At 41.7% G+C, this 12,996-nt stretch overlaps 1 protein-coding gene across 1 annotated transcript in view; it reads right to left on the bottom strand.

The window, feature by feature from the left end:
- LOC141628314 (uncharacterized) overlaps positions 1-12,460 on the bottom strand; it is a 41,492-nt gene extending 29,032 nt beyond the window's left edge. Inside the window, exons 1-5 of the mRNA XM_074441473.1 lie at positions 12,358-12,460; positions 12,093-12,221; positions 11,251-11,364; positions 11,115-11,166; positions 10,449-10,647 (exon numbers count right to left, since the gene is read on the bottom strand). Coding sequence (XP_074297574.1) covers positions 10,449-10,647; positions 11,115-11,166; positions 11,251-11,364; positions 12,093-12,221; positions 12,358-12,431 — 568 coding nt within the window. The 5' untranslated portion in view covers positions 12,432-12,460. The remainder of the gene's footprint in view (positions 1-10,448; positions 10,648-11,114; positions 11,167-11,250; positions 11,365-12,092; positions 12,222-12,357) is intronic.
- Positions 12,461-12,996: the final 536 nt, after the last annotated feature.

The raw sequence follows: 12,996 nt of genomic DNA, 5'->3' as shown, positions 1-12,996 counted from the left end.
TAATTAAGTTCTAATATTTGCATAAGATCTCTATTAGATGCAGATAGCACGCCAATATTCATAAGAAAAATTCTTGTGAGGAGGATGATCGTCCTCCTTAAGAACACACGAATTTTTCATTACATTGAGATGCTCTACAAAATCCATATGTTTGTAGTCTTCTAGATACCGTAACCTTTTTTTTCAGACCCGATAAAATAAAATCATTAATGTTAGCTTCCACTCTTTTGAACCATAAGATAGACATGATTAATCCATGTTCATTTATCACCAACTTCTCATTGCATCTATTGTTTTGGCCAGTATTGTATGAGACGGTTGACGGTTTTATACTGTGACCATTTTATAAAAAGACAACTTATTTATTAACATCAAATGAATAACCTTTTTTATAAATACGGATCGTCTCCCGATATGAAACTGTCTTATTCAATAATTTATGTGTTTTTGACTTGTAAGACCTAAATAGTGCGAGTCATTGTTTTACTCATAGTTCTCCATAACCACAACAATTCATGAGGAGCAGTAATTAATTCTTTGTTGAAAAAAGCAATTAGTGATAAAATCAGTAAACTAAAATGACCTTTCAATTAAATAGCCTTATTTATACTCCCACGTCTCAATAATTAACACTTACTTTATTTTCCCCTCACAAAATAAAGTAAGTGTAAACTATTGAATAGGACAGAAAGAGCATCAAATGAATAACCTTTTTTTTATAAATATGGTTCGTCTCACGACATGAAACCGTCTTATTCTGTAATTTGTGTGTTTTTGACTTGTAAAACCTAAATAGTGCGAGTCATTAGTTTACTCATAGTTCTCTACAACTACAACAATTTATGAGCAGCAGTCACTAATTCTTTACTGAAAAAAGCGATTAGTGATAAAATCAGTAAACTAAAATGACCTTTCAATTAAATAGCCACTTTCAATTCGACCTTGGTAATTGCCTTAGCCACATAAATATTAGATAACTTTGAAAAATAGTTTTTAGTATTATGAATCATAAAAACTAATTATAAAAAGGGTTTTGATATATACAACCCATTGGGTTGTATTTAAGGAACTAAATATGGAAAGAAGCTCTAAATTTATGCATTAATTACATTGGGTTGTGTATAATTTAGTCTTGAATTCCTAACTTAATACCAAATAAGAAAGATATTAAATGCTTAAATACAACCCAATGAGTTGTATATATCAAAACCCTTATTAAAAATACGGTTTTAGGAACATGTGAAGTGAATTGCTTGATGGTTGGCATAATCAACTGTTATTTTAAGGAAAATAGTGAAACAAACTTTAATAATAATATAAGAGATCAGGATAATAATAAAAATAATAATAATAATAATAATAATAATAATAATAATAATAATAAACAATGATGGTAACATACAATAAAGCATGGTCGATCTATATGTTATTGATTATGTGCACCTGCATGTAAAATTAAGGGAAGAGTGTTAATAACTATGATGTTCTTAATCATTTAAAATTCTCCCTATCGACTACACCACTTTCTGTCACACACGTCTTAACTTCCGCTTAAGTTTGGTGGATTGGTTTAACACCTTGCATCATGGAAAAAAAATATTAGTTACAACAAATTAGAAGAATGAAATGAAACAAAAAAAATTAATTTGCAATTAATCATCAATCATGAATCTATCAATCACATATATAGTGGAAAAAAAATAATGACCTAAATAAATAGGATAGTGATAGGGCGCCACCCGGTGACGCCCAAATTGGGTGCCACCCTCTCACAACCCTTTTTAATTGAAGGGGTCCCCACTCACCCCATGTGAGAGGGTGGCGCCCAAATTGGATGTCACCGGGTGGCGCCCTTTCATTTTCCAAATAAAAATCACCCATTAAAACCAACTTGCAAAAATATAAAAACAGTAGACAACAAAGGGAATTGATTATGTGCATTAATGACACAGACACATTCGTTTTATATATACATAAAGTTTTTGTTTTTAATATATGACAACACAAATTCCTAATAAGGTTTCCTTTTTTATTCCAAAACAAACTCTTGATAAGGAAACACCCAAAAAATAAGTTGCGTAGTAAAAGAACCTCTCTCTAAAAACCTAGAGAGATGAGAAATCCCAAAAAAAAAAAAGATACAAAGAAAAATTAAATCATCTACGATTGAAAGCAGATGAAAAATCAATAAAAGAAAAAAAAAAAAAAAGAGACTCCTCCTTTTCTATACCCCTTTATTTCTTAATAACTTTCCAGATCTATACTCATATGGCTGTTTGGGGATTGCCTCAGAGAGACGGCGATAACGGCTTGGCGATTTCCGATGCCTATGTAGTTTTTGTTGCAGAATCTTTGTTCATGGTTGAACAAGAGGCGAGAAACCGCTTCAGGAAGACAAACTTATCTTTGTGTTTGGACTCTAGATCTTCAAATAGGGCACCACTGTCTGAAGTAAGTTATCATTATCCTATTGAACTGTCCGATTTTGAGGGTTTTATTTCTTTGGAATCTGTCTTTTGGCCTAATTCTTCGGTTTCTTTTTTAGTGGACATTGATTTGCTCTCCAATCTAGAACCGGAGATTTGTTATCTGTTTTTTGTCTACATTAAAGAAACTTTGGCTTTAGGTCCCCCCTCCCTCCTCCCCAAGCCAAAAGTTCTCTTGTCAGTATGTGTTCAAATAAGAATGTTTATTTTAGCCTCGACACCAAGATGTCATTTTTTAACGCTTCTATGGAACTTATGCTGCCTCCCGTGTTTGGCAAATTTGTAATTTGTAGCTATACCTAACTTTTCAAGGAGAAGAGGTTGTTTTTTGTTGAGGATGATATTGGTCTCTTTAATAAGCTTGAGTACTGCTGGCCTTTTGTATAAAGCTTTACGATTTCTGTTGAGTTCTGTGCCCATCAAGTTATATTTGCTTGCTGGTTTAGATTTTGCCGTCTTACAATGAGCAGGGTAATTTCCGAGTTCTCTGATAAGAAGAATTTTTTCGGTGACCATCAATTTAGTTCCGAGGGTGAAAACATATACATGTTTGACACTCAAATGTGCCTCTTTGTGCCTGTTGTAGAGTTTAGTGTCATCTTTGATGATTTCTATATTTCTCAATTAGCTTTTGCTTCAAGACGGTTTCTTGAGATTTTGATCAGTGTAGATAATCATTTCTTTTTTGATGATTTTTCAGTGGTTTGTCTTGTTGTTCCAAATCAAAATTTCTTAATTCAGCTTTTGGATCTTTTTCTAGCTTTTGTTATAGCAATTATTAGGAGCTTCATTTGTTGTTGTTCTTTCTTGTAGTATGGTAACAGATTTCCAAGTGATATTTTTCGCTTTGATTATCTTTATTATTGTTGTCCTTTTCTAGCAATCTTTACCAGTTTTCATTTTCATGATGAGTCCTGTGACCATAATATGTGGCCTGATTGTTGGTTTAGTTATTGCCCTCGTAAATTGAGCAGGGTATTGTCCCTTCGGTTTTTCAAGTTTAATTGGGACTGTGTTGTCTCAGCTACAACCATTTTTGGTTTCCAAACTTGTATTTTTGCTACTTCAATCAACAGTACATGTAACATTGCACAGGATGGCTTTTGGTTATGCTTGCTTGTAACTATTGTGAGTTTTGTATCCGGTGACATTAAAAAGTCACATATGCATCATTTTGTCTTCGTAATTTTTCTATGAATGTTGCCTTTTGGAATGTTAGGGGTACCAAAAGAAAGAATTTTGCGGAAGAACTTAATTTTTTTAGCGTGTCAAATGGAATTAAAATCTTAGCTATATGTGACACTAAAACGTCTTCTAAGCCCGATCCTTTTCTTATGGCGAGTTTTGGATTTAATAATTGTGATTTTATTCCTAGTACTGGCTTATCAGGTGGTATTTGGTTATTTTGAAAAGAGTCTATCTTCATGTCTTTTTCATTAAATGTCACATTTAAGTCGAATAGATTCATTGCTTGTGAAGTGTGTGACTTAACAAAGAATGTTAATTTTTACCTCATTTTTGTTTATGCTCCAGCTCAACCGGCTGAAAAGTCAGATTTTTTGAATGAGATCCAAAACTTTGTCCTTAATCTTGATTTGCCTTTCTTATTATCAGGGGATCTTAACGAGATTAAGAGTCCTAGTGAAAAACAAGGAGGTGCAAAGGTTACCAATGCGCGTTGTTTAAGATTAAATAGTGATGGGGCATATTCTGCACCCGTTGACCGAGTCAACATATTGAGCAAGGTCAAAGCCAAAAAACAACAAGTCAACGTCTTAGACAGCCTAACCGACGCAGCCTACCGGCCTGTCACTTGGGTCTCGGCTAGGCAACTAGCCAGCCGGGAGGCATATTCGCGTACTCACATCCAAGTCCCCTCGGCATGGAGTCAACCAGGCCAGCCGGCCTGCCATGGGTCCCTCGGCCGAGAGTAGAACAGTCTTTCCACCTACTAGCCACTTGGCCACTTGGCCACTACGTGACAAAAGGTGAAAGTCTATAAATACTCCTCAATCCTCATTGTGAAAACGATCCACAATTCATCCTAAAAACTCACTATTAATCTGGTATAAGCTCCCTTATCTCTCTACAATATACTTTGCCAAGTAACACACAACTTAATCTCTTTAAGTTTACTGACTTGAGCGTCGGAGTGAGTACGCTCGGTGCCAAGCCGAGCCCTCAGTTTGTTCATCTTAAACAGGAAAGGGCGAAAGGAAGAGACAAGCAAAGACATCATTCTACAAGCTACGTGGTCACAAATCCTTCTCCGGAATCACACCCGGAACAATTAGCGCCGTCTGTGGGGAACCATACTAAAAGCTGGACACCTACCTTACAAAAAGAAAAAAGCAAAAAAAAAAAAGAGAAACAACCAAAAACCATTCAAAAAGCTAAGAAGATGTCAAAACAACAAGAAGTAATTGTGAGTGACGAAACCGCATACTACCAGGATGACACGTTCCCTAACTCTGAGATCGGGCAGTCCCCCACCGGACGAGTCATTGAGCCGGTGAAGTACGGGATGCCAAGAGAGCCAGAAACACCGATGCCGACCGGCCAAGTCACTGTCATGGGACATGTGGTCGATGCGGCCAAATTGAAGCTATTCCTGGACTTGATGGGTGGTACGCGCCGGTTACTCTGTCACGGCGATGGCGCGGCGCCTCCACAGGTGACCAGGGCCCACAAAGTAACTCCGAACAACTTGACCGGAGTAATACAAGGAGCTGGGCACGCAAGGACGCCAGCGGAGCCCGTGGTGCCAGTGGCAGACCAAAGTCCATCCCCCACTCGCGGGAGGACAGCGTCGCCGCGGCAACAACGAGGCCACCCCCGAAGAAATGAAGAAAGAAGTCCGACTCTCCAAAGTCGGACAACAAGAAGCCCTTCCCGCCACGGGGAGAGAAGCTGGACTAAGGTTGCGAGGAGCCGATCGCCGCGTGTCATTCGACACGTGGTCAGACAGCCCCTCAGTGCCTATGTCCTCGAAGTCCTGGTGCCGACCAAGTTAAAGCTGCCGCCCCTATCATACAAAGGGGATAGCGACCCAACCGACCATGCTGAGGCTTTCGAGTCGTACATGTCGGTGTGGGAGCAACCCGACGAGGTGTGGTGCCGAGTCTTCCCAACGAGCCTCCACGGCATGGCTCAGAGTTGGTACAAGGGGCTACATAATGGCTCGGTATACTGCTATGCCGACCTGAGAGATAACTTCATAGCCCAGTACGCCTGCAACAAGAGAAGGGCCGTGGAAACCTCGAATCTCCTAACTATCCGACAGGGGGAGGACGAGTCCCTCCGAAGCTATGTGAAGAGGTTCGATGCTAAGTTTCAGCAGATTCGTGAGCTGAACACCGAACTGGCGGCCTTCGTACTGATGAAAGGCCTGCCAAAAGGCGAGTTCAAAAATGAGCTCATCAAGTGCGAGGACCTCAACCTCAACACCGCCAGAAAGATGGCCGATCGAGCCGTAAAGGTGGAGGACTATCACAAGACCTGGGTAGGCCACAGCGAAGCTGGGCACCCAGAGAGGAGGAGCCGCCGGGACAACGTAGAGGAAGGACGCCGTGACATGAATAGGTCACGGCGTGAAAGATTTAAAAAGAAACAGAACTCGGCGGGCACCGGGGGGAGTTCGGGACCATACACCCAGAAGCGGTACAGCGGTCTCACCCCCCTGGTCAAATCACCGGCCGAGGTCTTCGCCCTAAGTAAGAATGAAGGGCAGAAGTGGGCCAGGCCCCCCAAGGCGAGGGGGGACGGCGACACTAACCAATTTTGTGACTACCACGGCCAAACCGGCCATAAGACCGACAACTGTCGGCATTTGAGGAACGGCATCGAGGAGCTAATCCGAAAAGGGGCCCTCAGCAAGTATGTAGCTGGGGGCCCGGAAACAAACTCCGACAGGGCGAACAGAAAATCAGTATTCCAGAGGATGGGAGTGATCCAGGTTGTAACCGGAGGAAACGAGAACGGTGGGTCAGCTAATGGGCACAAACGGCACCTGAATAAGCTATACCAAGCCATCAACTTTGTGCCCAAAACAGCGATCCCCGCTTCCACCGTCCCCGATATAACCATTGGGAAGAAGGACTACGAGGGAGTCATCGCTCCGCACAGCGACCCGCTCGTAGTCCACTTAGACATAGCCAACCACTTGGTCAAAAGGTGCCTGATTGACACAGGCGCCTACACAAACATCATGTTCAGGGAGTGCTTTCTCAATCTCGGTCTGAAGATTGAAGACCTGAGCCCCTGCACCAACCCGCTATACAGCTTCTCCGGGCCGGCCTGGTACCCCCGGGGTCAATCGATCGTCATGCGGTGATGTTTGGCCAAGCCGATGCGGCCAAGAATGTTTTATCCGAGTTCGTGGTCATTGATGGTTCGTCTGCCTACAATGTTCTCATAGGCCGAGTCACTTTGAGCGAGGCCGATGCAGTGATGTCCATCCGGGCCCTGACATTGATGTATGTCTCGGACCGGGGGGAAGCGCAAAAGCTCGTCTCAAAGGACGAAAGAGACGAAATAGTCAATGTCCAAGTATCTGCCAGGGGGTGCAACATGCAATCCCTCAAAGTGGCAAAGAAATAAGAGAAAGGGAAGAGCCCATCCTTGCAGCAGGAGGGTGATCCGATGAACACTAACGTCGGCATGGTCGAAGGAGCCGAGACCGAGGAAGTGGAAATTGACCCAGGGCGCACCGTAACTGTCGGTGTCGGCCTGGAGCCAAAATTCAGAGTCGATCTCCTAGACCTGCTGAGGAAGAACAAAGACGTCTTCGCGTACTCAGCCGCCGAGATGCCAGGCATGAGCCGGGAGGTGATCGTTCACAAGCTGAACGTACTCTCCACCGCTCGCCCTGTCAAGCAGAAGATGAGAAACTCCTCGGCCGAGAAGGATGAGGCCATCAAGGCCGAGGTAGACAAACTATTAGAGGCGGGCTTTATCATGCCTTGTACTTACCCGGAGTGGCTAGCAAATGTTGTAATGGTGAAGAAGTCATCAGGGGGTGGAGGATGTGTGTTGATTTTACAAATCTTAATAAAGCATGCCCTAAAGATTGATATCCCTTGCCTCGAATAGATAGTTTAATTGACGCAACGGCAGGCTACACTATGCTGAGCCTGCTAGACGCCTTCTCAGGATACCATCAGGTATTCATGGCCGAGGAAGACATGCCTAAGTGCACATTCATCACTATACACGGCACATACATGTATAAAATGATGTCGTTCGGTTTGAAAAACGCTGGCGCAACTTACACTAGGCTGGTGGACAAAGTGTTTCAAGATAAAAAAGGGCGAAATATCGAGGCTTACGTCGACGATGCTATTGTAAAAAGCAAGTCTAACAGCGAGCACTTGGCCGACTTGAGCGAAACATTCTGTTCACTAAGGAAATATAAGATGAAGCTTAACCCAATGAAATGCAACTTCGGTGTCCGGGCCGGCAAGTTCCTCGGCGTACTTGTTAGCGCCAGGGGAATTGATGCCAATCCAGAGAAGATCAAAGCAATATTAGACCTGTCGGAGCCGAGGAATCGAAAAGAGGTTATGATGCTGACCGGGAGAATGGCGGCTCTCGCCCGCTTCATCTCTCGGTCGGCCGACAAGAGCACCCCATTCTTCAAAGTGTTGAAGGGGAATAAAGACTTTTCTTTGGGGAGGGAGCAGTGCGGCTTTCAAACAACTGAAAGCCCACCTACTAACTCTCCCGACCCTGTCCAGGCTGACGCTGGGGGAGACGCTATATCTATACTTAGCAGTTACCTCGGCCACGGTCAGTGCCGTAATTGTCAGAGAAGAAAATAAGCAACAACACCCAATCTACTTTATCAGCCATACACTGCTGCCCGCCGAAAGAAATTACCCGCTGATTGAAAAAGCGGCCTTCGCCGTCGTCGTTGCCGCAAGGAAGTTAAAACTCTACTTCGACGCGCATCCCGTGACGGTCTTAACTGACCAGCCATTGGAGAAAGCCTTAGAAAAATTCGAAAAATCCGGCCGACTTATCAAATGGGCAGTAGAGCTATCCGGCTTCGGCATTCAGTACAAGCCGAGGCCTTCGATAAAGGGGCAAGCACTTGCAGACTTCCTGGCCGAGTGTACATACCAAGAAGAATCACATTCCGGTGTGGGGGAAGTATACACCGACGGGTCCTCCACGGCAAACAGTTTAGGAGCCGGCATCCTTATCACCAGCCCTAACGGGGACGAGTTTGAGTACGCCTTGAAGTTTACCTTCTCGGCCTCAAACAATGAATCCGAATATGAGGCGGTGATAACTGGAGTCGAGTTAGCTAGAGCTGCCGGGGCGGAGCATATTGTGTTGAAGACAGATTCACTCCTAGTGACCAATCAAATTAGAGGAGAGTATGAGGCTCGAGACGACGGGATGGTGAGATACCTGGAAACGGTAAAAGCCGACACTGCAAAATTGAAATTGTAACAGCCCAAGGTAACCTGCTAGCGTGATATTGTCCGCTCTGGGAGACACAACCCCCTCACGGCTTTAAAACGCGTCACGTTAGGAAGAGGTAGCCACATGATTATAAACCATGCTTCGTTCCCCTCTTCTACCGATGTGGGAAGGTCACCTTCCCACATCGGTAGAAGAGGGGAACGAAGCATGGTTTATAATCATGTGGCTACCTCTTCCTAGTATGACGCGTTTTAAAGCCGTGAGGGGGTTGTGTCTCCCAGAGCGGACAATATCACGCTAGCAGGTTACCTTGGGCTGTTACACCAAGGGATGTCGTCCTGAATATCCCATTGTCAACTCATCCATAACTATAGGAAAGAGAAAAGGACTAAGTGTGGAACCTTGATGCACCCCAATGGTAATGGGAAATTCTTCCGTTCTCCAATATTAGTGCAAACACTTGAACTAGCCCCCTCACTCATGTCCTTTATGAGGTCAATATATTTTCGAGACACACCCTTTCTCGCCAAAGCCCACCAAAGTACTTCTCTCGGTACCCTATCCGCTCCCATAACTTCATCGTATGACTCATAAGTTTAATTCCCCGATAATTGGAGCACTCTTGAACATCACCTTTATTCTTATAAAAAGGGACAAGAGTGCTTCTCCTCCAAGCTGATGGCATCTTGTTGCTCCTCCAAATCTTGGTGAAGAGCATGGTCACTCATTCGATTCCTCTCTCCCCCAAACACCTCCAAACTTCTATGGGTATACCATCCGGTCCCTCTGCTTTCTTTGACCCCATCTTCCTTAGCGGCTTTCTAACTTCACTCTTTTGTATTCTACGCACAAAATAGATTTGAAGAATAGGAAAGAGTATATTTATAGCCACATCACTGAAGAACTAGGTAGCACCAAAACGGACACGAATACGGACACGACATGGACACGTGACACGGCATCACATGAAATTTAGGACACAGGACACGTTATTTAAATTTAATAAAATATATATTTTATAGTTATAAACGTTCGATTTTTTTTTTTGTAAAAGTATTTGATATTAAATATAAATAAATGATGGTAAAACTTGGCTTGACTAGAACTCATTTTCATTTCCCACCCAAAACAATCTTCTAATCGATCTCTTTTGACAGCTCATTTCTCGTCTAAAAAACATCATTCACCCCAAATGATGTCCAAATACCAAGGACACGCTTCGGACACGTGCCCAAATACCATGGACATGCGTCGGACACGTGCCTAAATAAATGAAGAAAGTTAGACACTGCTTCATACGCGTCCGACACGTTAGGTGTGTGCCCGACACGGTGTCGGACACGGGACGACTGATTAAGAGGAGTGTCCGTGCTACCTAGCCGAAGATACAAGTTTTACATGGAAATTAGAACTGCGATAAGAATCACTTGAATACAAGTGTGAAATAGACGACTAAAAAAATCAAGTTCTTTCTATCAACTGTTTCGTTTGGTCTTTTTTTTTTGGGGGGGGTGGGGGGGGGGGGGGTAGCACATAGATGCTTAACAAGAAAATGTTGGTATGATCTCATTCTGTTGTATTTTTGCAAACTAACCTTGTACAAAGCTTGAAAGCTAAAATCCCACATTGCCCCACTGTATGGGGAATCCTTCAATTCAAACATCACGACAGGTTTCCCTTCCACACTTTCAGATTCAACAATCGACCAATTTACATTACTTGCAAAACCATGCTGCGGAATCAAAGACCCACAGTATCAAAATCAGTATGAATACAGTCAATACACAACATTCGTAGCATTGGTAAATACACCTACCAATTGCTGATAGTGCAAAAAGATACATGTTGAAGTGTTGAACTCTACTTTCATCAGCCAACTTCAAACTACCTCCTAACTCTATAAGTTTATTGCTTTTCAATTACCAATTCTACATTTCATAGAGCTAGTTCCAGACAAGCGAGGATGGTTAACAACGCCAATAAGACAATTGACTAATGTTACTGAGAGCCCAAATTACCCACAACTATATCAGATTGGATTACAATTCTAATATCTTATATCCCATTAACACCTCAACTTCTTATATGCTACTATTGACATGACTTCATCTATAGAATTTGAGAGTTACTCCCAACATCTACGAAACAGTGCAAAATGAACATTAAATCTTAGCTGCCGTATACAGTTCATGATTATACCTGCTGTATTTTCCCGGGTCCAAACTGAGGAAAGCAATGTGGTATTCCCCCACTATCATCAAAAGAGACTGTATAAGTGGACATGAAAATACATGTAACTCCCTTGTTTGAGTTTTAAGCGGAGAGAAAGGAAAACCTAATTGTTTTTTTGCCATTAAATACCGCATCAAGCCTAACGAAGAGGAGGTCCTTGCCAGTGGCAGTTTTCCAGGATGTCAGACATGCCCCAAACAAGTATATCTCAGCCTCACTGCAATGTCAAGTCATTCATCAACCTAACATAATATAACCCTTCGAACAACAACAAGAGAAAAGCTTTCTTTCAATACTCCCTTAACTTCAAAATATAGGCCAAATTTGCAGCAAGACTCGCAAAAAGGCTACCTGTTTTTTGTTTGAATCATCCTGTTTAATCTGGATTCGAGTCGTATAGGACCATAAGGGCAGCAGAGGCTGAGAGGTTACAAAAAGGCTACTTAACTTTACTACTACAAAATTTCAACTTCATTCTAATCGCTCTAGCCGGGCATATCAACATCCCCGAATTAGTCAATGCAATCAAACTGGCTAATCCAGCTCATATATGAATCAGTTCCAATGACTTCTACTTCAAGCTCAAATCTTTATGCAATTAATGTCGAAACTAAAGCTATAGCCTGTAGGAGCGTAACCCAGGATTTGAAATTTGGCATTGCGAATTACATCAGAAATCAGAAGCTAATATCTACCACAAAATACTTCCACCCTGTTTGGGGTAATCCGGATTTAAGGAAAGTGTGATTCAAACCAAATGCAATCAATCTACTCCTAAATTGTACTAAGAAAAGAATATCAGTCTAAATAAAATTAATAAGTACCAGTCATTTATTTATCTTTGATTAAAATACCTTTATAAAGAAAATAAAAGGTAAACAAATGATTGGGACGGAGTGATTACCCCGCAACATTTACAGCAAAATGATAGGACAGAATACAGACCTACCATAAGGAGAAGTGATTACAAGTTTAGGAAGATTGCCAATTCCTTCAGTCAACTTGACTCCTTCAGTGCTAGTCAACTCTCCTTTAACACTTGCTGATACCCTTTTCATATTTACTGATAACCACCTTAATTTTACAACAGTAAAACATTGTTAGAAAGGGTATAGTTAAAATTACTGAATAAAGTCATAATTGAAGAAATTTATAACATTTCAAATATAATGAAATGAAGAATGCAGTTAAGGTGGAGAAATTAATTTACCAGTTGGGGTTGCGATGTGGGAGCTTGAGAAAAGTGGATATTGGAGAAGAAGAAACCATTGAAATGGTCGTCATCGTGTTTTGCAAACGAGGGAGTTTTTTTTTTTTTTTTTTTTTTGATAAGATACGAAAACTAGATTGATCCTAGGTAGGATCAACCTATCTCATCCTTTCGAATGAGTAAGGTAAGTTGAAGTCACCGGCTTTCAAACCACCTCGAAAGAGTTGGACATTCATGTCCAATAGAAGCCATGAAGTCGGCAACTTTGTTGGCTTCACGAAAACAATGTTTAATTATCACTTCATCGAACAAATGAAGGTCTAATTTCACATCCTTGATAATACTAGAGATTTTCCAAGGAATTTGCCAAATATTACGGAGTGAGTTAATAACACATAAATTATCAGCCTCCACAATTAACTTGGAGATTCATAAGTCTTTAGCGGCTAAGACACCTTCTTTTAAAGCGAGAGCTTCCGCAACAAGAATACTATTAGATCAACATTTTTTGCTCCTAACACAACGACTTTCCCATTATTATCTCTTATACAATATCCTAAAGAAGCTTTATTGTCTTCTATTCTCAAACCATCAAAATTTAGCTTTAGAAAATCGTTTCTAGGTTTCTCCCACCAGATT

Source organism: Silene latifolia, chromosome Y (genome assembly GCF_048544455.1).
Source record: "Silene latifolia isolate original U9 population chromosome Y, ASM4854445v1, whole genome shotgun sequence".
In the NCBI taxonomy this organism is placed as follows: Eukaryota; Viridiplantae; Streptophyta; class Magnoliopsida; order Caryophyllales; family Caryophyllaceae; genus Silene; species Silene latifolia.
The sequence above is the reverse complement of the archived record's forward strand: the minus strand, read 5'-3'. Positions and strand labels throughout refer to the sequence as shown.